The sequence below is a fragment of the Suncus etruscus genome, chromosome X (genome assembly GCF_024139225.1).
Source record: "Suncus etruscus isolate mSunEtr1 chromosome X, mSunEtr1.pri.cur, whole genome shotgun sequence".
Lineage (NCBI taxonomy): Eukaryota > Metazoa > Chordata > Mammalia > Eulipotyphla > Soricidae > Suncus > Suncus etruscus.
The window spans coordinates 6,855,782-6,879,599 of NC_064868.1; the positions used below are offsets into that span (position 1 = coordinate 6,855,782).

At 37.9% G+C, this 23,818-nt stretch overlaps 1 protein-coding gene across 1 annotated transcript in view; it reads left to right on the forward strand.

Annotated features, from left to right (window-relative positions):
• The window catches only part of MAP3K15 (mitogen-activated protein kinase kinase kinase 15), a 69,059-nt gene that overhangs the window by 13,411 nt on the left and 31,830 nt on the right, over positions 1 to 23,818 (forward strand). Inside the window, exons 5-13 of the mRNA XM_049767448.1 lie at positions 3,211 to 3,376; positions 6,515 to 6,618; positions 10,236 to 10,406; positions 12,017 to 12,129; positions 12,707 to 12,866; positions 15,448 to 15,598; positions 17,057 to 17,161; positions 19,185 to 19,234; positions 22,827 to 22,922. Of these exons, the coding sequence (XP_049623405.1) occupies positions 3,211 to 3,376; positions 6,515 to 6,618; positions 10,236 to 10,406; positions 12,017 to 12,129; positions 12,707 to 12,866; positions 15,448 to 15,598; positions 17,057 to 17,161; positions 19,185 to 19,234; positions 22,827 to 22,922 (1,116 nt within the window). The remainder of the gene's footprint in view (positions 1 to 3,210; positions 3,377 to 6,514; positions 6,619 to 10,235; positions 10,407 to 12,016; positions 12,130 to 12,706; positions 12,867 to 15,447; positions 15,599 to 17,056; positions 17,162 to 19,184; positions 19,235 to 22,826; positions 22,923 to 23,818) is intronic.

Consider the following 23,818-nt stretch of genomic DNA (forward strand, 5'->3'; position numbering starts at 1 on the left):
AGTACCACCTTCTCATCACCAATGTCCCAAATCTCCCTCCTCCCCACCTACCCCAGCCTGTGTTTGAGGCAGGCTTTCTACTTCCCTTATTCATTCACATTGTTCTGATAATTAAGGTAGAAAAGTTAACTCTGCCTAACCAAAAGATCCAGTTATTTTGCTTCCCATGCCTCCTCTCACTCCCCACATGTAAGCTTAGTTCAGTAGACAAAAAGTACTCAATTTTGATGACAGGCTCCCTAGCAATGTTTCTTTATCACCTATTTGGCATAGAGCTCTCTTTTTTTTTCATTATTGTAGAGGTGATGACACCTATGCCTATAAAACTGAATAGAGATAAACTCCTGGAATTCCACATAGTTAATGATAAATTGATGAAGTCAATTTAAAAAAATTCTTTATAGAGGTTTATAAATTAAAACTAATATTCTGAAGAATTGTGTGTACAAGAAATAGAAAATTTGTATGAGTGAAGAGTTAGTAAAAATGTAAGGGGAAACCAGAATAGACCTATAGAAGTATAAAAGAAGTATAAATGTGTTCAGTCCTAAGAAAAGGAATATTGATTTTATGCTATATATTTACATTTTTATTAACATACTGTGATTTACAAAGCTATTCATAGTTGAGTTTCATAATACAATGTTACAGCACTGATCCCACTACCAGTGTCAAGTTCCTCCATCGATGTTCACAGGTTCTCTCCCACACCATCCTTCCAGCTTGCAATCTTGACAGGCACCTGTTTAAGTTCAGATGTTAAAGTTTGAGGTGACTTATTTTTATAATGTATGAGATATGGATCCAGCTTTAATTTCTTTATTTTTGGTTTTTGGGTCACACGGGTGGTACTCAAGGGTTACTACTGGCTCTGCATTCAGGGATTACTCCTGGAAGGCTTGTAATCACATGGGACAGTAGGGATTACACCTGGGTCAGTCACATGTAAGACAAGTGCCCTACACATTGTACTCTCGCTCTGGCCCCAGCTTTATTTTTCATAAGTGGTTGTCTAATTCTCCAAATACCATTTTCTGGAGAAGATATCTTTATTCTATTTCATGCTCTCAGCTCCTTTGTGAAAAATTAACTGACCATATATATTAAGGTTTGGTCTTAAATATCTATTCTGATCCATTGGTCAGAGTCAACACTACACTGTTTTGATCACTGTGGCTTTGAAGTATAGCCTCGAGTTAAGTAACAAAAGGCCTGCCAGTTTCTTAATATCACAGATAATGTGTCTGCATTAATAAGTACTAATTAAAATATCTATTAATGTAAAATTAAAAAGCACTTGGCCATATATATAAAACATTCAGTGTAAATGAAATGTTAATTCATTATTATTATTATTATTATTGGGTTTTGGGTCACACCCGGCAGCGCTCAGGGGTTACTCTTGGCTCCACGCTCAGAAATCGCCCCTGGCAGGCATGGAGGACCATATGGGATGCTGATATTCGAACCACTGTCCTTCTGCATGAAAGGCAAACCACCATGCTATCTCTCTGGCCCCTCATTACTATTAATATATAAAATATCTTAGGAGAATAGGAGTAAACAAATGGTTCTTACTCTAGTAAGGGCCAACCATAAGTACTGAATGAATGCCATATTCAATGTCAAAAGTAGAGGAATTTGTCTTGCCTTTTATTCCTGTCTCAAGGATCCCCCGAGGACTCACTCATGACAGGACTGGGGGAACAATGGGATACTGGGGATCAAAATTGGGCCATCCACATTACAAAGAAAGTACCCTACTCACTGTACTATTGATCTGGCCCCTTGTCCTTGAAAGAGGTTCCTTTAATATTATATGCAAGACTGGTTTTGAAGTTGTGATTTCTGTACGCTATCTCTGACTCTCCCTCTGAATCTTCTCTGTCCCTGAGGCAACCCCTTTATTAGCAACCACAGACCCCTTCCATCCAGGTGAGCTAGGTGGAGTTGGGGGAGAGGTGACACAGCGACTGGCTCATATCACGAAGAACAAGAACAATCAGTGCTGGTGAGGATGTGGAGAGAGAGGAACTCTTATTCACTGCTGGTGGGAAAGCCATGTAGTCTAGCCCTTATGGAAAACAATATGGAGATTCCTCAGAAAACTGGAAATTGAGCGCCCATGTGATCCAGCTAACCCACTATTAGAGATATACCCTAGGAACACAAAAATGCAATTCAAAAATCCCTTCCTCGCACCTATATTCATTGCAGTGCTGTTTAAGATAGCCAGACTCTGGAAACAACCAAGATGTCCTTTAACAGATGAATGGCTAAAGAAATTGTGGTACATATACACAATGGAATATTATGCAGCCGACAGGAAAGATAAAGTCATGAAATTTTCCCATACATGAATGGACATGAAAGCTATTATGCTGAGTGGTATAAGTCAGAGAGAGAGAGAGATACAGAATATTCTCACTCATCTATAGATTTTAAGAAAAATTAAAAACATTATTGTAATAATGCCCAGAGACAATAGCAATGAAGGCTGGAAGGACAGCTCACAATATGAAGCTCATCACAAAGAGTTGTGAGTGCAGTTAGGGAAATAACTACACTAAGAAACAGCATGACAGTGTTAATGAGTGAGAGAAGTAGAATGCCTGTCTCGAATACAGGCAGGGGTGGAGGAGGGCATTGGTGGTGGGAATGTTGAACTTGTGAAGGGAGATATTCTGTTATGACTGAAACCCAGCTACAATCACGCTTATAATCATGGTCCTTAGAGATTTTATAAAACAAGGATAGTGATGATAGATTGATTTTAAGATGATATCGCTTTGCTGTTTCGTGGCTTTGGTAATTTTTCTTGACTCTGAAAATCTTTTTGGAACTGGAGGAAAATAATTGTTACATGAAAGTACTTTGAAACTGAACTCAGTTTGAAAATCTCAGCCGGAATAAGAGTAGCCAGTCCTGTTATCTGAATCCAAGTGAAAGTATTTTGAAAGTTTTTTAAAAGTATTTTAAGGCATTAATGACGTGATATTTTTACTTTGTTATTTAACAGTGACTGTAAAATGTGACCAGCAAGGAGAACTTGGTTCTCTTTGGCCTAATACTTGGAAATGTGGATTTGGACTGAGATAGCCAAGTGTTAGCCTACATTGCATAAGTGACAACCGTTTTTTGTTTGAGCTCCTAAATGAAAGAGTTCTGATTACAGGGAGCTGTTATGAGATATTTGTCTTTTGCCTTCAGTTACTTCAAACCAGCTTTGTTAAAAGAGAACCAGAAAGCCAGAAATACATATCAGGATGATGAACTGGTGAAGGAATTGACTCGGATCAAACTCGAAAAGGACAGCTTGGGGGCTCTGACCATAGATTTTTTCAAAGGTTTGATGATGTCCTATCGTGATGTCCAGGTATGGCATACACTTGAGGTTTTTTTTTTTTATTAATTTGAGGAATTCTTTACAGGAAATAATTTTATCCCAGCTGTATTGTTAGATGGGGAAAAATAGGCAGGTAAGTGGCTAGGTCATTGTGTCACCAATATATTATGGTGGAAATATTGGAGATTTTGTTCTTTCCCAAGGTCACTCAAACAAAATCTCCTGGAAAGTATTATGCAATGAAGAAAACTCAGATTGGAACAATTTCTATTCCCTTCATACGAGGCATTTTTTTTTTTCAAGCTCTTTTCAAATCCAATTCTTTCATCTTCTCTATAAGCATGTATTTTGTTTTGTTTTGTTTTGGTTTGGTTTTGTTTTTTGGTTCACACCCGGAAGTGCTCAGGGATTACTTCTGGCTCTACACTCAGAAATCGCTCCTGGCAGGCTCGGGAGACCATATGGAATGCCAGGATTTGAACCATCACCCTTCTGCATGCAAGGCAAACACCCTACCTCCATGCTCTCTCTCTGGCCCCTATGCATGTATTTTATATATTCTGATCATTCCTATTTTACAGAGAGAATAAGCAACCTTTTCAAGGTTACATAGCATGTGGTGAATTCAGCTGAGACAGCCAGCTCTATCATATATATGATATATGATATATATGATATATATACATATATATATTGGTTTGGGGGCCACACTCTGTGATGCTCAGGGGTTACTCCTGGCTTTGTGCTCAGAAATTGCTCCTGGCTTGGAGGACTATATGGAATGCCGGGGGATCAAATCGTGGTCCGTCCTAGGTTAGCGCGTGCAAGGCAGATGCTCTACCACTTGCGACACCACTCCAGCCCTCTATCATGTATATTTGACTCATTTGCTGTGCTACTTACTTCTCTTAGCACAAACTTTATCCCTCTGTCACTTCCTTCTTTGTTCTCCTACCACATCTGAGTGATTGGGAGATGGAGGAGTAGAGGCACATCCAGGACTCAGAGAATGCTGGTGTTTAATCTAAAGTACCAGAGGCTCCTGGGGAATTCTTTATACAGGACTAGTCGGGTGTGGAATTCTGAAGAAAATCAATCATTCAATAAATTATGGCAATTTAAATGCCACTGAATTAATTAGTAAGTAAGCTTATTCTTACTTTTGCAGAATTTGGCAAGAAATTTACATCCTCCAAACAGGAGGAAGTTAGAACATTTTCAAAAATAGTTCAGTGGTGGGGGCCAAAACGATAGAATACTGAGTAGGTCTCTTGTCTTTTACATGGCTGACCTGGGTTCAATTCCTAGAACCCCATATGGTCTCAAAACCTGCCAGGAGTGATCCCCGAGCCAAGAGTAAGCCCACAGTGCTAACCAGAAGTGTCTGTTTAATCTACTAACATATGTATCATCATGATTCATTCCTGCCCTGTGGAATAAAAAATTGGAGAAGGGCTTTTTTTGTGAAGTCTTCCTCTTAAGCCACTGCCCCCTTTTGTTCTTACTTACATGTACTTCTTTTTGTAACCTTTTAAAAGGGGACTCTCAGGCTTATTAATAAAACTTCTGGAAATGCACAACTTTTTCTTGGGCAGCAGCTTCAAGGTGCAGAACCGCAAAAGCAGTTTTGGGTTTTGGTGGGAAGTCCTGTCTTTTTTTTTTTTTGGTTTTTGGGTCACACCCGGCGGTGCTCAGGGGTTACTCCTGGCTGTCTGCTCAGAAATAGCTCCTGGCAAGCACGGAGGACCATATGGGACACTGGGATTCGAACCAACCACCTTTGGTCCTGGATAGGCTGCTTGCAAGGCAAACGCCGCTGTGCTATCTCTCCAGGCCCGGGAAGTCCTGTCTTAACTTGCAAGCAGCATGCTGGCCAATACTGTATTTTCCGGTGTATAAGATGACTTTTGAAACAAAAAAGGTCAACCGAAAATCGGGGGTCATCTTATACACCGAGTATATCCCCAAAACCGTTTCGATATGCCACTAAACTAAAATCGTCTGGATATTGCCATGAACCGAATTTTCCAACTCGATCCTGCACCAATCACTGCAGCAAGACTGCTCAGACCGCCTCTCTAACTCAGCCAATCCAAGCAAGCTTTTTATGCATGCAAATTATACAATGTTCTGGACCCGAATCTACACTGTCAAAAGCCTGCTCAAATTGGCCAGAGTCAGAGAGGAAGTCTATGACAGTAGAACCTTTGAACATTTGCTTATTGTGATTGACTCACTGTGGTACATATCATTGCAGCACAGGAACGTTCTGTCTTATACAGCGAATATAGGACTAAACCTATGTTTTAACTGTAAAATTAGGGGGTCGTCTTATATGTCCGGTCGTCTTATATGCTGGAAAATACGGTAAGTCTGGGGCTGGCAGATAGGGAAACAGATGACACTGCTCACTGGAGCTCTATAAACATTGCAGCAGAGTTTATGAGGCTAACTATGTATTGTAATGTATTAGCTTTTAACCAGGGGAAGTGTGACAATGTCTGGTTGTCACAGTTCTGAGAAAGGGAGAGAAGCGCTACTGGCATCTATGGGTAGAAGCTGGGAATGTTGCTCAAAACACCACAATGCAGAGGATAGCTCCCAGGACAAAGGAACAAACCAGTACCATGTTTGGGAGGCCCTGTTTCAGATACATTTGACAATTTCTTTCAAATTAAAGACAGATGTGAGAAGGAGCTGTAAGATTTTGTCTGTTTATTACCAGTTCCTTTAAAGCTATAGCTTTCTTGTGTTATCTTTGCATTTAACCTCCTGTTCTTGATTTTTTTGTGCAGATTCTGATGTAGGAATTCTTTTTTTTTTTTAAGTCTCACATATCTTCTTTTTCCTTTGGTTTTAAAAAACCAAAGAAAGGGTTACTCCTGGCTCTTCGCTCATGGGTGTGCTTGGGGGACCTTATGGGATACTTTGGCCATGTCCAAATAAAATCCCCTACCCACTGTATTATTGCTCCAGCCATTGTCTTATTTTTAATCTTATTTCTGTTCTATTGAGGTCCCTAAGTAATTTGACAGAGGTTGACTATAGGAAAATATTTTTATTTTAATGCCAAAGCTGGCTTGCTTTTGTAAATGTTCAGGAAAATTGCTCTTTGAGATGTGAGGAGAAAGCTGTTCCCTCTCTCACCCTGTACTTATTGCCCAACAGGACTACGATTCCATGATAAAGCTGGTAGAAAGCCTGGCGAGGAGTCCTGTGTGTTCGAATGACCGGAATTCTATTGGAATCCTCTATGCATTTGCACTGAATAGGTAAGACTGTATGCTAAATAGCTAAGAATGATATATCAAGAGGACTTTGCAACATGCTGTTTGTTCAATTCTGCTCCGTTCTTTTGTTCACTCCTTGCTGAGTATGAGCCCTATCCTGTCTCATTTCCAAGATTATGGAAATGGGTAAGGCAGCATCTTGGTCTTTAAAGATTTTGGAAGTAGGGCCCGGAGAGAGCACAGCAGCGTTTGCCTTGCAAGCAGCCTATCCAGGACCAAAGGTGGTTGGTTCGAATCTCGGTGTCCCATATGGTCCCCCATGCCTGCCAGGAGCTATTTCTGAGCAGACAGCCAGGAGTCACCCCTGAGCACCGCCGGGTGTGGCCCAAAAACCAAAAAAAAAAAAAAAGATTTTGGAAGTAGATTTTTTCTATGAAGTAAGACATATAAGTAAATTCCAGTAGGTCACAGTGATAAATTATGTATCATAATGAAAATTTGTACAAGCTGCAAAAGGAGGATAGCCGAAGTTATTCTGGTTGGGTGTTAAAGATGACTTTCTGGAGCTAGAACAATAGTACTACAGGTAGGGCACTTGTCTTGTACATAGTTAACCTGGGTTCAAGCACTGGCATCCCTCAAGCCCTATCAGGAGTATTTCCTGAGTGTAGAGCCAGGAATGAATGACCCCCATGTATCACCTGATGTGGCAAAAATAAATAAATAAAAATATATTTTTCTGAGGTCATTAGGGCTTGATTTTACAGAATAATTATTTCATGGAAAAGAGAGTGTGAGATGGCCATGGTGAAAACTCTATAGTATCTTCCTATACAACATGCATTGAAGAGTATTCTAGTGCAATTGGAATGAGACCTAATATGCACCAAGGCTAAGTGTATAAAACAGGGCCTTGTATTTAAAGGACTTTGACTAGATGCATAAACTTTGAACATCTTTTTAGACTGCTTGAGAGTCTCTTTTAAACAGCAATATTATCATATGATGGGGAAAGAAGGTTCTGTATTCCTTAACTTTTTAAAAATATCTTTATTTAAACATCTTGATTAAAAATATGATTGTGATTAGGTTTCAGTCATGTAAAGAGCACCCCCCCTTCACCAATGCAACATTCCCATCTCCAATGTCCCAAATCTCCCTCCTCCCCATCCCACCCCCGCCTGTACTCTAGACAGACTTTCCAGTTCCCTCATTCATTTGCATGGTTCTGGTAGTTTTCTAACTGCACTCACCACTCTTTGTGGTGAGCTTCATGAAGTGAGCTGGAAGTTCCAGCTCTCCTCTCCTTGTCTCTGAGGATGGTTGCAAAAATGACTTTTATTTTTCTTAGAACCCATAGATGAGTGAGACTATTCTGCGTCTCTCTCTCCCTCTGACTTATTTCACTCAGCATGATAGATTCCATGTATATCCATGTATATGTATTCCTTAACTTTAGCATTCAGGTGACTAGGCCAGATTAGCATCAGACAGAAATTTCTTCTTGAAAACCATGAGCCACCAAAGTTGTATATGCATAGAAGAAGGGCACTAATTTAAATGTGATAACATCAGAGCTCCAATAATTAAATACTAGCTTGAACTTTTTTTTTTTTTTTTGGTTTTTGGGCCACACCCGGTAACGCTCAGGGGTTACTCCTGGCTTGGGGGACCATATGGGACACCGGGGGATCGAACCGCGGTCCGTCCAAGGCAAGCGCAAGCAAGGCAGGCGCACCTTACCTTTAGCGCCACCGCCCGGCCCAAACTTTTTAATTTAACAGTCTAGAGGTGATTGGACCAAATTTGTAGCATAAATCTAGTTGTTGAAGAGCCTAATTTTTGGTCATTTTCTAGCTTTTTCAGTGTTTTTCTGGCTTCATAGATGAAGCTAGATCACCATACTCTTGAGTTTCAGCCTACGAATAAGAGTAAAAGAGCTCTAGACAAGCAGTTTTCTTTAAAGCAAGTACAATTTGCACATGCCACTTACACTCGCACATTATTTTGGCGAGAGCTTAGTCACATGAGCCTCATCTACCTCTAATGGAATTTGGAAATATACACTCTATCTGGATGACCAAGTTCCCATCCAAATTTGGAGGGTAAGTATGATGAATTTGATACAGTCAACCTCAAAAAATCCCAAACTCCTAAATTACTTAGTTCTAGAATATCTCTTCCCTCACTGATAAGATATTGTGAAGAGTAGCATTGGGAGAAAATGTTAAGGACCATAGCTAGGTACACTGGCTGCTGGCCCTGTCCTCTTTCAGAGCCCAGAAGTAATCTTATAGAGTTAAACTAAAAAATTGAAAAGTTTTCAAACCTGCCCTGAGAGCTAAAGAGTTCTGGTAGGTACCCCATCACCAACCTTCCTTAGCTAGTATATTCTCAAAGAATGAATACATTGAGGGTTGTAGATCATCTAAATTAGTGGACCTATAGATCTAGTTTCTCAAGATTTTTTTTCAGCATCTACATTAGGGCTGAGCTGGTCACTGACTACATCTATAGGACAGCTGCAAAATAGCCCGTGGTTCCAGGAGTCTTGGGCATATGAAATAATTATCTATTTCATCTTAATATTGAAGTAAAATGTATAAATAGTGGCGTGTGTAAACATTAGGTACATACAATTGACCCTGATTTATTTACTGTGGAACAATCCAGGAGTTTCAAATCCTTGGATTCAACCAATCATGGAGTTAGGCCTGTCATAGTTGTGTTAGTACTTAACATGTGCAGACATATTTGTCATTATTCTATAAAAATATAGCATAAAATTATTTCTGTAACATTTACAGTGTTGTGGTACAAGAACTCTAGAAGATTATTTACAGGTGGATGTGCATAGATTATTTGAAAATGCTTCACCATTTTATATGAGTGACTTGAGCACACCTGGTAGTAATCAAGGTTTACTCCTGGCTCTGCACTCACAGTGGAGCTCAGAGGAGCATATGGGGTGCCAGGGATTGAACCTGAGTCAACCACATGCAAGACAAGCTCCCTGCCCACTGTACTATATATCTGGCCCCATGCAAAGCTTTGTCTTAAATTGTTAGACCATAAGACAATCAATGCTTTTCCATTTATAATGGAAGTATTGGCCAGTAGCTGGATACTAAAGATATTTTCATAGTGCATACCTATGTTTTGTAGTGCTGGGGATAGAACCCAGGGCCTACACATGCACAGAGCTATATTGCTGAGCTACACCCCTAGTCCATCAAAAGCCATTCTTTTTGATACTAAAACACCAGTTGCCTTAATTTTTCTCTGAGAATTGGACCATATCCTTATCTTTGGGACAGTAGTTTTGACATTTTGACAAGTAGTATTTATTTTTGAATAATGGTTCTACGAAGGACTTATATTTCAGGTCCATAGAGAATGCAGAGTTTAAGGCCATGCACATACCTGATCTTGTTTTGTTGTTGTTGTTATTGTTGTTGTTATTGTTTTTGTTCTCTGGCACCACATATGTTTCTGTGAGTACTTTCAGGGTTGATCCTTAAACATAGCTGGGTGTGACTCCAAAACTAAAAAGAATAAAATAAAAGCAATCAAGCCACAGTTTCACAAAATGAATACGTTTATACTCTTATGTTTTGATTTCAACATTTCTGATCTAGTAACACAAGTCTCTATTTCAGGAGAAAGTATAAAGGTGACAATATAAGAGCTCTGAGAGTCATGCTCAAGATTCTGGAGAACAGTGAATATTCTTCCTCAGACATGTTGTGCCTATGTGGAAGGATCTACAGAGACCTGTTCTTTGAATCAAAGTATACAGATCGTAGCAGTCGAGACAACGCTATTAAATCGTAATTCCTCAGCCTTTGTCATTAGCAGTATATCTTTGCGAAGACAGAATTAGAGGCTCGGGTCTTAAGTGTTTGCCCTCATTTGTATCTTTCCATTGCCAGCAGTGAAAAAATGTCATAAATGTCATTTGTCAGTTTTCAGATTCCTTTTTTGAAGATGGAATCCTTAGAAATGATGTCTCTTCTCACAATCCACCCATTTAGAGGACTCTTTACCAAACCTGGAATCTTCCTTTTATCCACATTGAGACATTATTTTCTCAATGAGCTGTTCGTTTGTTAACAAATACTTATTAAGTATATACTGAGGCAAAAGTTTCTCTAGACAGTAGGAATAAAGACATAGCACATGTGAATCCATCAGCCTCTTTTAGATTGTTTTGGAGTGGAAATTAGGTAAAGTAAAATGTATATGCTATCAGCTTATGGGGGGAGGAGTTTGGTCAGAGCAGATCAGAAGTAGGGATTAGAAGGATTGTTCGGTTCTGTATAAAGGAGTCACTGAACACAAAGATGTGAAGGAAGCAAAGAAACAACTTGCAGATAACTCTGGGAGTATTGTAGAAGGGGACAGCAAGGCCCAAGGCCTTCAGAAGAAGAGAAGCACTACAGGAATGTTAAAGGATGGTGAGGCCTGAGCCAGGAAGAATAGTATGATATGATGTTGTGTTGAGTCCAGAAGCAGTTATATATTACATAGATTTTAAGGAGTACACTTACTATTTTGTATTTGCTGCGGAACAAATGCCTCTATAATACAGTGGCTTTAAAATAATGGCCATTTCTCATTATTTTGTGCGTTGGCCAGCTAATTCCATCCCTACTACACTGCACTCATTCCTAAAGTTGAAGAAATTTGAAGGTTTATGGGATTCGAGGGCCCCATATGCCTCACACAGACATTTGGCAATGAGTCCTGGCTGCGTGTGGTCACCTTCCTCCATTCTCTGCCATGTAACAGACCAACATTCCTACTGAATGGGCAAGAGAATGAAGGTAGGAACTAGAAAGTCTCTGTGATTTAGGAACTCTCCTAAAGTCAGTTGTGTCCCATGATATTAAACAAAATCCCATGGCCAGCCCAGATTCAAGGATAGGGAGACAGAGACCAATCAGTGGGTTGGGAAATGATATAAGTACATGCAGAATGGGGTGGCAGAAATTGGTGAGCAATAAACTAGCAATGAAAAAGGCAGAAGTAGGGGACTCTTGCGAGATCATAATCAGTAATGAGCTGACTTTATCCTGAACAAGAGGATAGTGATTCTTAAAAAGTGAGAAAAAATTGTATATGGTTTTATGGTAGAACTAACAGCCCTCATCCATTTCTGTCAACAAAACTCCTGACTTATCTACTGTCATTTTATTCTGCTCAAGCTTTTTTTTTCATTCTGTATGTGTTGGAGATTCTGTCTTATGCCTTTTTGTACACATACTAGTGACCCAATCACTCCTACATCTTGTCACGTTTAGAGATTGGCCATCCTCCTATCAAAATGTGGCCTCACATTGCCTCCTGTTTGCCTACCTATTTTAATAAAAGATAGTATTTGCTGTTTATGAGCTAGCATACTAAAGGCTGAAGTCATTTTTCTCTTCTATAATTATAGGTATCGTCAAGGATTTAATCTTGAACCTGATCTTAGTTCTGGAATTAACCTTGTTGTTTTACTGCTAACTTCTGGACAGAAATTTGAAACTTCTTCAGAACTAAAGAAAATAGGTAAAGCTAATTTTTATTGCCAATGTTGATATTTTAGTTGTTTTTAAAAATGTATAATACTAAAAACTATAAGGACTAGGATGTAGGATGAAGTGTGTACTTTGCATGCAGTAGTCTTTGGTGCAGTCCCCACTGCCGTATGGTTCTCCAAGCATCACGGAAGCAACCCCCAAGCAATACTGGGTAATATCCAGAAAAGAAAAAGAAATATTCCTGTGGGTAGGTTATAAGTGCATATTTCACATGTGTGTTTTCCTTTATTGCATCTGTAGCACCCAAAATAAAATTGAAAAATTATCTTCAGGAGCCAGAGAGCATAGCGGTAGGGTGTTTGCTTTTCATGCGGCTGACCTGGGACGGACCTGGGTTGGATCCCTGGCATCTTATATTGTCCCATGAGTGGTTTCTGAGTCCAGAGCCAGGAGTAACCCCTGAGTGCTGCTGGATGTGGCCCCCAAACCAAAAACAGGCAAACAAAAAATGACAGACATTTCAAAGAATCAATTCTTTTCTATTATCAAGCCCGAGACAATATCCAATGGAAAAGATTTTTCATAACTAAAATTCATGTCTTAAGGTGTCTTCCTGAACAATTTATTGGGAACAAAAGGAAAGTTGGATAAGATGAACAATTACTGGGATGTAGGTTACTTCTTCAAAGTCACCATGTTGAACAATGATTTTGGAAAGGCCGTCCAGGCAGCAGAAAGGCTGTTTACACTGAATGCTCCAGAGTGGTAAGTCATCTATGCATTATCAGCACCCATCTCATATCTACTATTATTCCACAATGTTGTCCCTAAGGAGAGAAGATGTGAATGCATTTAACTGTAACAACTGTTGTGTTTCTCTTGATTTACTCAGGCTCTTTTGGTTTTATGCAAAAGCAGGGAAAGACAGACACACACTCCCAGAAAATTTATCCCACTATACAGTTTCCCCAGGGCTAAATTCTCACTTCTCTTCTTTTCTAAAGTCAGTGAGGTCCACAAGAATAGAACATTCTTTGGCACTAGTATGTGTTATACATTGTGAGAAAGCAGTAGTAAAGCTAAAAGCCCACCTGGAACATGGTTATCTTAACAAACGAATGCTGAAACAACTAGGACTAAAAGATCAATCATAGATGTGGTACAAAATTGGTAACACATGGGCCAGAGCAATGGTGCAAGAGGTTTGCCTTTCACGCACTAACCTAGGCCAGACCACGGTTCGACCCCCTGGAGTCCCATAAGGTCCCCCAAGCCAGGGGCAATTTCTTAGCGCATAGCCAGGAGTAACCCCTGAGCCTCACCGGCTATGGCCCAAAAAAACAAACAAAAAAAATGGCTGGGGTCAGAGAGATAGCATGGAGGTAAGGCGTTTGCCTTTCATGCAGAAGGTCATTGGTTCAAATCCCGGCATCCCATATGGTCCTCTGTGCCTGCCAGGAGCTATTTCTGAGCAGATAGCCAGGAGTAACCCCTGAGCACCGCCGGGTGTGGCCCAAAAACCAAAAAAAAAATGGTAACACAGAAATGACCATAAAGTTGTCCATTAGACATCCACTGAGTATGTGTGAGAAAATGCTTGGAAACATGGAAATATGTGACTGGTTTTATCATAAATATGAAAAGCCTGTTATAACATATATAGTTTTCTGTAGCTGTGATTGTGAAAATTTAGCCTGTATCAATCAATTAAGCACAGATTACTTCCAGGCCTACCTCAGGATTTGTGATTAAGAAACCCTGAACCAGATGGGACCTAAGAAATTTATACGTGAGAATATTATGTTCCTGTCTGAGGACCACACTTTGATCATGGATATTTTCTATTGACTTCATTTAAATTCAAAATAAATTTATTATATGACTCAAACAAAGGCCTTGGAAGGTTAGGATAAAATTTGACTTTCCTGCAAAAAAGATAAGCTTTATTATACTTGTGCTTATCTTAGTGATAGCTATAATCTCAATAATTGTGTAATGGACAAATAATGATGTATTTTCTGAAAGATGTTGACAGTAATTATCTCAGACATGAATCCTTGTAAGAAGCTTCAATATAACTTTTTCCTTATCTTTATTTTTGGTAGTTTAAATAAATTTCTATATTTGGATCATTTATGTAATTCAAATTTTTAACTTTTGGAGCTAGAGAGATAATATAGTGTACAAGGTGCTTGCCTTGCATGTAGCCAACCTGGATTCGATCCACAACATCACATGTGATTCCCTGAGTATGGCTAGATGCAATCTCTGAGCATATAAACAGGAGTTATCCCAGAGAATATTTGGGTGTAATTCCTCCCCCTCAATTTTTTTTTTACTTTTAACAATCCTGTTTCCCCTTCTGGTTCAGAGGACTAGTTGAAGTCCAAGAGTAAAAATACTCTTTTGTCATATCTATCTTGATCCTATTTCTTTCCAGCTTTAAGTCCTTAATTGTGTACCCAAACCAACCTCTGAAGGTTTTCTGAGGTGGATAGAACAAAACCATACTGATTCTTCAACCTTCTAAGTGGATGCTATCTGCTTAGTCCCAACTTTAGTGTGCATTGCTACCTCTGGGTCAGAGCTGAATCCATGGAGAAGGGTCTGAAAGGTCAGGTGCATTCACACCTCGGCTAATTTATAGGCTTGGTATAACCAGTACCACCTTTAGGTCCATAACTTGCTAGAGGGCATCTAATAATTCACTGTTAAGGTTTAGTACTATAAAATCAAATATTAAACTCAAAAATGGCAAAAGGTTCATAGAGTGAAGTCCAGGAAAAGTCAGAATCAAGACTCCTCTTGCCCTCTTCCAATGTTCTCATATTGACAGTACTTAATTCGCCCAGCAACAATGTGTGACCACTTGCACAAAGTATTTCTTACAAAGGAATTCATGAAGCTTTGGAGTCCAGGGCATTTTTAGGATTTTTCCAGAAGCCAGTCAAGGACAGACCTTTCTTTGACATGGGCAGCTTGGACAACACAGGCCACTGAGTTAATCCTTTACCATGTAATACCCAAGTCAACCAAGACGGTATGTGGCTTATTTATCCATCCACATTAATTTCATTCTTTATCCTGGTTAAGACAATACTTCGATGTTTTCAGCTGAAGCATCTTTTTTCACTACCAGAGATTTACTCACCACTATCTGGCAATTATGATTCAAAAAATTTTATTGACAGATGATAATGATGCTAAGGATGATTTTGGCGCTGAAAAAAGAACATATATTCACAATTTGAATATAAAGCTTTGGGAAAACTTACGTTTGAGAAGGAGCAGATGGAATTTTGTTTCTTTGAACATCTAATTTATTGGTGTGTGTTATTTTTTCCAGGTACCTGAGATCATTATTTCATAACTTTATATTAATTTATGAGTGTATCAAAACTACTAATGAATATTTACCCAAGCAAGAACAGCTTGATTTCTGGTTGGATATCCTTTTTGAAGCACCAAATAGATTTCCTTGTGGGACCAGATTTCCGGTAAGATATATTCGACCCATTTCTTTAATATGAAAAGAGAATTAGATGTTTAAACTATCAAAAAATCGAGTACTCTAAATGAAGAAAATCTTAAAGTCAATGTTAGTTATCCATTATCTCTGTATAGAATTAACTAGAGATAGATCAGTTCCCTACTAAAAGTTAAGAATTTTCTCATAAAAAAAATAGTTCCCAGGGCCAGAGGGATAGCACAGCAGTAGGGCATTTGACGGTGGTTCAAATCCAGGCATCCTATATGGTCCCCATGCCTGCGAGGAGCGATTTCTGAACCAGCACAGAGCCAGGAGTAACCACTGAGCGCCACTGGGTGTGACCCAATCCCCCCAAATAATAATAATAAAAATAGTTCCCATCACAGAAGACATTTCTTATTGTCTGGAGACATTTTAGTATTGCTGTGGAGGTGTTGCTACTGTTGTTAGTGGGGTATAGGCCCAAGATGCCTCCAAACCTCCCACTGTGTACCAGACAAAAGTACCCAAACAGAATTGTCCAGAACCAAATGTTGATAGTAGCAAGTGTGGAGAAATTGTGCTTACAGACAATACAGTGGTGCTAGTGAAATTTGAAATTCCAAGCTATTTCCTGTTGAGTTTTGATTTACTTCTAGTAACACTAATTGATTTTTGAAACTTTATTGAAAAGCAAGATGTGTTTAGCTTTTCAGTGAAGTTTTGTTTCAATTTTACAACTATCTTTTAAGATGTTCAAAGATAGCCAAGAATCTTAGAAGCTGAACTTTAGATAATTGTATTTCATATTTATGCCATGAAATTTTGTGAACATTTTTGGTAGAGATCAGCAATTTAATTAAATAATGTAAGATTGAGTTTAAAAGTTTTATAATCATAATCTTGTTTCAGGGTAGCAAGTTTTAAAATCTTTTAATAATGAAATATTTCAAACCTCCAAAAAGTTACAAAAGAATAATGAAAGTCGCTTCAGTTTATACATGGTGCTTGATTTTACTTGTAACTTCATTCTGTCTCCTCCTACCAGTCTTTTCTTTTCTCTTTTTCTCCCACTAACAGAATGAAATATTACTGAAAGAATGTCACAACACTTTATTTATTATTATATTATTTATAATATTTATATAATAATTAATATAATATAAAAATAAAAATATTAATATTATTTTATTTTAATAGAAATGTTGCTAACTTGCAGATTATCTGGTCTCTTCCTCATTCCTCTCATAAACTGTAACACCCCCCTCTCTGTCACCTACCTCCTTAGGCATTCCTTTCTTAGAGATTTTATTCAGATAACTTTCCTCCTTCACTTCATTGATGGATCTGATAGTAGTGTTGCACAGAGTGGTTTATGTAAGTGGGTTATGTAAGCAGTTGTGGACTATATAACTTCTCACTTCCTTTCTGAGACAGATACTGCATGTGCTGTCTTCCAGTGTATTATAGAAAATTTTTCTTCTAGGTTCTGGTGATAGTACAGAACAATGTCTACCAGCCTTCTTATGTCTCTATAAACAGTGGAGCTGAGAATATAATTACTCTGAAGAGCATGTTACCCAAGGAAAGTGTAAGGACATCACAAATATCTTTTATTAGTTATTCTGTTATTTAATAAATTATTTAATTTTCAAATAGGAGAGCCACACATTTGAAATAACAGATGCCTGTCTAATTTCTGAAAGTCTGTATAATTACATATGAAAGAAACGAAATAAAAAACAAAAAAAGGGGGACCAAAGTGGTGGTGCAAGCAGTATGGCCTTTGCCTTGCATGCACTAACATAGGACGGATCGTGGTTCGATCCCCCAGCATCCCAGATGGTCCCCCAAGCCAGGAGCAATTTCTTAGCGCATAGCCAGGAGTAACCCCTGAGCGTCACCCGGTATGACCCAAAAATCAAAAAAGAAAAAAAAAGAGATGAAATATGTTTTCCATTTTGTGTGTGCATCTATATATTCTATATGTGAATATATATGAAATACGTGCATAAGTATATAGATATGTACATGTATGTGAAAATGTGATTATATACCATGGCATATGTACATATTCATGATAGGTAAATACATGAATTAATATCAGTTTATTTTTTAAGGAATATTTCTTTAAATCCCCCAAACCTATGGTTCCCATTTCCAGGCCCAAGATTAATGGATTTTTTTTACATTTTAACCTTTTCAATTTATTTTTAACATACTATATTTTTATTTTAAGCAGCATGATTTATAGTACTGTTAATTATAGTGTTTCATGTATACAATGTTCCAACAACATACCCTACACTACTCTGCTTTCCCCTCCTCTGTCTGTAGACCAGATCTCAAGATCTGTTGCCCTTGATCGTTATTATTTCCATGTGATTTTTATAGTCCACATAGAAAAAATATTCTATATCTAACATCCTTATGACCAAGATATGACCAAGGCATGATACCTTTCAGTTCCATCCACATAGCAGAAAATGATATAATAAAATTTTTCTTATAACTGAGGCAGTATTGCAATGTGTATACACATACACACATCACAGTTTTTTTTTTTCTTTTTTCATTTTTTTCCTTTTTTGGGAGGTTGTTTTGTTTTGGGCCACATCTGGTAGTGCTCAGGGATACTCCTGACTCTGTGTTCAGAAATCACTCCTGGAAGGCTCCAGGGACCATATGGGATGCTGGAATGCCAGGGTCAAACCCAGGTCAGCCATATGCAAGGCAAATATCCTACGCACTGTGCAATAACTCTGGCCCTCTAAGTTTTTTTTTTATTTCCCCTTCTATAATCATAAGTTCTGTGACATCTGATTAAAATTTTCACAATTCCACTCTCCTACTTCCTTGTGTTTACTTGAACCACAATGTTCTTTGAGCTCATTAAGTATCCTATCATAATGTTTTTAAAGTCTGTGTATCCCACTCTCATAACTATGAAGGACCTAGGAAATGTGGTCAAATTCTGTGCCTAGGTGGAAAAATAAATAAAATGAGGAACACTGATTAGCTCTGATCACATTTTTGCTTCACACATTTTTACAGCTCTCTCAGCTTAGGTGGACTATTTCCAACAGTTTTCCTAATAGTTAATAGAAGACGAAAAGGCAGCTCACTATATAACTATTGATACATTGTGGGCACATCCTGTTTTTATCTTAAATTTAACTCTATTTTTAGTTGAGATCATTTGCTCTAAACTAGATTGATACAAATGAAAAGTTATGGGCCTGGAGAGATAGCACAGCAGCGTTTGCCATGCAAGCAGCCGATCCAGGACCAAAGGTGGTTGGTTTGAATTCTGGTGTCCCATATGGTCCCCCGTGCCTGCCAGGAGCTGTTTCTGAGCAGACAGCCAGGAGTAACCCCTGAGCACTGCCAGGTGTGGCCCAAAAACCAAAAAAAAAAAAGAAAAGAAAGAAAAGTTATTATACTTTGGAAAATGTTTCTGGTGTTGACTATGCTATTTTAATTTTAATCTATAAATTTTTAATACTTCACTATATTGAAAGTAAAGTTACAGTTATTATCGACAATAACATTAAGCAAAAATTTTCTGCCATGGGAAAAATTAGACTACTGAATTCTGTTTTCAATACCCGCAGAAAGAAATTTATGAATGGAATTTCACGTCATCTTCTGTTAAAGCAATAAGGTAAGACCATAACAGAAAATGCCATTGCTGTTTTAATGCAAGTGATAGTTTTATTCCTTTTAGTGTTTCTTCTTACTTTTTCTCATTTTAAGTCTATTTAGTTTTTATTATTGCTATTGGTTTTGGGGTTTTCTTGGCCTCCCCTGTAGTGTTGGGGACCACTAGGGTAATACGAGATGGTTCTTGCAAAACCATGCAGTACGAGATACTGAACCCTGCTCATAATTCGAAAGACTTTTATTTGCTTCTACTATTGTCCATTATGAATAGTGCTGCTATGAAAAATTGCATATAAGCTTTTAGTACGGAAACAGGTTTATTTCTCCAGTGGCCTGGTTCTTGTGTATTATGACATTTCACCCAATTACATGAATGTACAAGGATTCAGGCCGTAGGCTCACTAACATAAAGGCACAGGTTGAGCATTCCCATTGCTGTCCAGCGAACTTGTGATCGTTTCTTTACAGATAAGTTTCCAAAACATCCTGAGTAGGTCCTAGTTGGTCCTCTTTTGGAATCACCCTGTACTATTACTGTTTCAAATCTGCGTTTCTCGTGTAACACCTAACATAATGAATACTGGTCAAAGAAGATGTGGCTCCCAGGAAGATATAATTTTTATTAAAAGGGCAAAATGGAGTGGCCTCATTTGTTTACAGAGGTAATGATAAGAACGATTCTATCTCACCTTTTCACAGTGCCATCTAGAAAAATGAGAATCAGTGGCAGCAGATAGAGTATGGTGAGGTTTTTGCTGTCACTGTTTATGTCCATGCTGAAATAATATTTCTTGTTTGAGAAGAGCAGTAGATTCATATCCAGATCATGGGTATCTATTGATATAGATATAAATTTAAAGTCCACATTCAGTTTTAATTCCTTTATATGAACATGAATGCTGTGTCCTGGTTTTTTTTTTAAATCGTATTTTAAATAAATTTTTATTTAAGCACCATTGTTATAAAATTGCTCCTACTTGAGTTTAAGCCGTAGAATATATACCTCCCTTCCCATGTGCCACCCCAACCTGACTCTGGGGCAAGCATTTTGCTTCTCTCTGTCTTTCTGGTTCTCTCGTTCATTTTTGACACTGTGGTTTGCACTATTAGAGGATACCATGCATGTCACTGTATCCCTTTTCAGCAACCAGTTCTTGTCCAGAGTGATAAGTTTCAACTGTCATTGTTATAGTGGACCTTTTTCTATTCTAACTTCACTTATCACTCTTTGTTGCAAGTTTCCTACCATGGACTGGTCTTCCTGTCCCTCATCATTATTGTTTTTAATATTATCACTATTGCCTTTTATTTTTCTTATAGCTCACAAATGAGTGAGATTGTTCTATGTATATACCTCTTCCTCTGATGCATTTCACTCAGCATAATAATCTCCATTTATCCTTGTTAAATTTTAGTCTGGTTGACTTAACAAGAGAGGACAGGGTAGTGTTGAGGTTTCCACTATTATTGTATTGATATTGATGACTTTCTTTGAGTTTATCAGCTATTTTTGCTGTCCCTTCATAAGGTGCATATATGTTAAGGAGTGTAATTTATCTCTGGCGTGTGCATTCCTTGATTATTAGAAATGCTCATATCTTTCTCTTAAAACCTTTTTAGGCCTAACCTCTGTATCATCTGTTATTAGTATAGTCACCTCAGCCTTCTTAAGGGGGTTGTTTGCTTGAATGATTGTCCTCTAATCTTTGACTTTGAGTCTGTTTGCTCTGACTATTTAACTATGTTTGCAATTAACTATGTTAACAGTTTGCAGGCAGCAAACTGTTGGGTTTAATTTTCTGATACATCTTCCCATTATTTCTCTTAACTGATTCATTTAGGCCATTGACATTGAGAGAGACAATTGTCATGGGATTAAGTGTAATATTTTTGTAGGAGTTTGGTGTGTTTGTTGGGTCTACCTTGTCTTAAAGTCTTTAAGTGTTGGTTTTGAGTTTGTGAAGTTTCTAAGATATTTATCCATGAAGATGTGTATCCTTCCTTTAAACCTGAATGTAAGTCTGACTGGATGAAGTATTCTTGGTAAAGCATATATTTCATTGCATTTTTCACTATATCCCACTACTGTCTTCAGGCTTGAAGGATTTCTTGTGATAAATCTGCTATAAATCTCAAGGGTGCTTCTTTGTATATGATTTCCCTTTTTGATCTTGCTGCTTTTAGTAATCTATCCCTATCTGTGGCATTCATCATTGTGATTAGGATGTATCTTGGGGTGCTTTTATTTGGGTCACTTTTAGCTGGTACTCTTTGGGCATCCAGGATGTAATTGCATGCAACTACATGCATGCAAATTCTGGGAACTTCTCAGCTGATGATTTTGATTCATGAAGTATTTCTTCCTAGGTAACTGGGACCCTGATAATTCTTATGTTGTTTCTAATGAATTTATCCCAGAGTTCTTTTATTGTCTGTTTGCCTGTTTTGAGGATTTTTCCCTATATTCTGTTAGAGTCTTGTTTTAAAACCCTTTTCCAACCTCTTCTGTTTGTAGAGTTGTTATGCAACTCATCTTCCTAACTCACTGATTATGTCTTCAGCAGCTGTTACTCTGCTGATGAGGCCTTCCAGTGAGCTTTTCCTTTCACCTACCAAATTTATCAATCTGTTATTGCTGTTTGAACTTTGTTCATTTTTACTTTAATATTTTCTTGAGTCTTATTTGTGCTTTGTTTGGTATGTTCCATTGTTTCTTTGAATTCTTTGAACATTCTCCACATTTCCTCTCTAAAGTACTTTTTGGTTCTTCAGAGCTACCATCTTAATTCTCTAAACATGTGGGGGGGCTCTTCAAAGTTTCCCCATTGTGGCCTTTGCATTAAGGTGTTTTTTATATGTTGTATTAAGTTCACTGACTATAAGAAATGTGTGGCTGTGGAGCTAGTGGCCACACTCTTCCGATGGTGTCCCTTCCTGGTTGGGCTGTGCTCACTTGCATAGCTGGTGGTCATGGATAGGGCAATGGAGCTGGACTGCCTTTTCGATTTCCATATTTTTCAAATCTTGAGACTTCTTGGATACCATAAGATATTATTTCACAATTAACTTTCTCGTATTTTTTGTTAAATTCTTACCTCTCGGACCAGTGATCACACTTCTTTCATTCCCATGTTGATCACTGAGCACTGAATATAAATTCTTGACCACAGTCTGTTGATGAGAACAAATCTACACCTAAGTCAGGTCCATGCTCCTACTATTTAAGTTTCTTTCTCGTGTGTGAGTGTGGGGGGATCATACCCAGCAGTGCTCAGGAGTTACTCCTGGCTCTGCCCTCAGAAATCTCTCCTTGCTTGGGGGACCATATGGGATGCAGGGAATCAAACAGGCGTCCATCCTGGGTCAGCCATGTGCAAGGCAAAATGCCCTACCGTGGTGCTACCATTCTGGCCCCTATTTAAGTTTCTTAGGAAAAACAGAGGTAACATTGGTAATAACATCAATATTTTACATTTGTAAAATGAGATAGAATATTTTTCTCAAAAGTTTAAAATTGATAATAAGACATAAACATTTTATGGGGTTTTTTTCTTCTTTTACCCCCTAACATTTTATGTTTTTAAATGTTATAGCATATCCAGGTTAGATGAAAGGTGCTGTTTTCTTTACGTCTATGATAATGATGATGACTTCCAAATCTACTTTTCCACCAAAGACCATTGTAGTAGGTGAGTTACAGCTAATTTGAGTTTTAAAATCTAACTATAGTGAAGCATATTTAAAAGCCTTTTCTTGTGAAAGTATTTATTTGCTGTTCTGTCTTTGCTGAAAATTTAACTGATAAAATTATTTTATACCTTTGAAATAAAATTCATATACAATTCACTTTGTACATTTAAAGTAATGCTAATATTTTATTATATTTACAATTTATAACTATCACATAAGTCTAATTTTAGAACATTTTCATCACCCAAATCCAAAGAAATCCAGTATCCACTAACAGTTACTTTCCTTTTGTTCTCAATTTAAATCCCCCAAACCTGACCTCATTTAGCCATTAATATATTTCCTTTCTCAATAGGTTTGCTTGCTTTGGTACTTCATATAAATATAATAATACCATATGTGGTGTTTTCTGTTTTTATTAATTGAGGTTCTATGATGTTTTAATGGTTTCTTCCATTAAATATAATGTTTCAAGTTAATCAGTGTTATTATTAGTTTCTTTGTGTAGCTGACATATTCCATTTTATGACTGTATTGATTTATCTGCTCATAAATTAGAGAGCTTTATTTGGTTGTTTCCAAGTTTTGGCTATTTTGAATAATGATGCTATGAAAATTCGCATGTAATCTTTTAGTAAAGAAATATTTTTGTTTCTATAAAGGCCTAATTATTGAGTATTAAGGTAACTCTATTTAACCTTTTGAGGAACTACCAGAATATTTTCCTATTTTACATTCTCATTAGAAATGAATGAGGCCTCACACTTCCAAAATACTTGTTATTTGGGCCGGAGAGATAGCATGGAGGTAAGGCATTTGCCTTGCATGCGAAAGGACGGTGGTTCAAATCCCAGCATCCCATATGGTCCCCTGAGCCTGCTGGGGCTGATTTCTG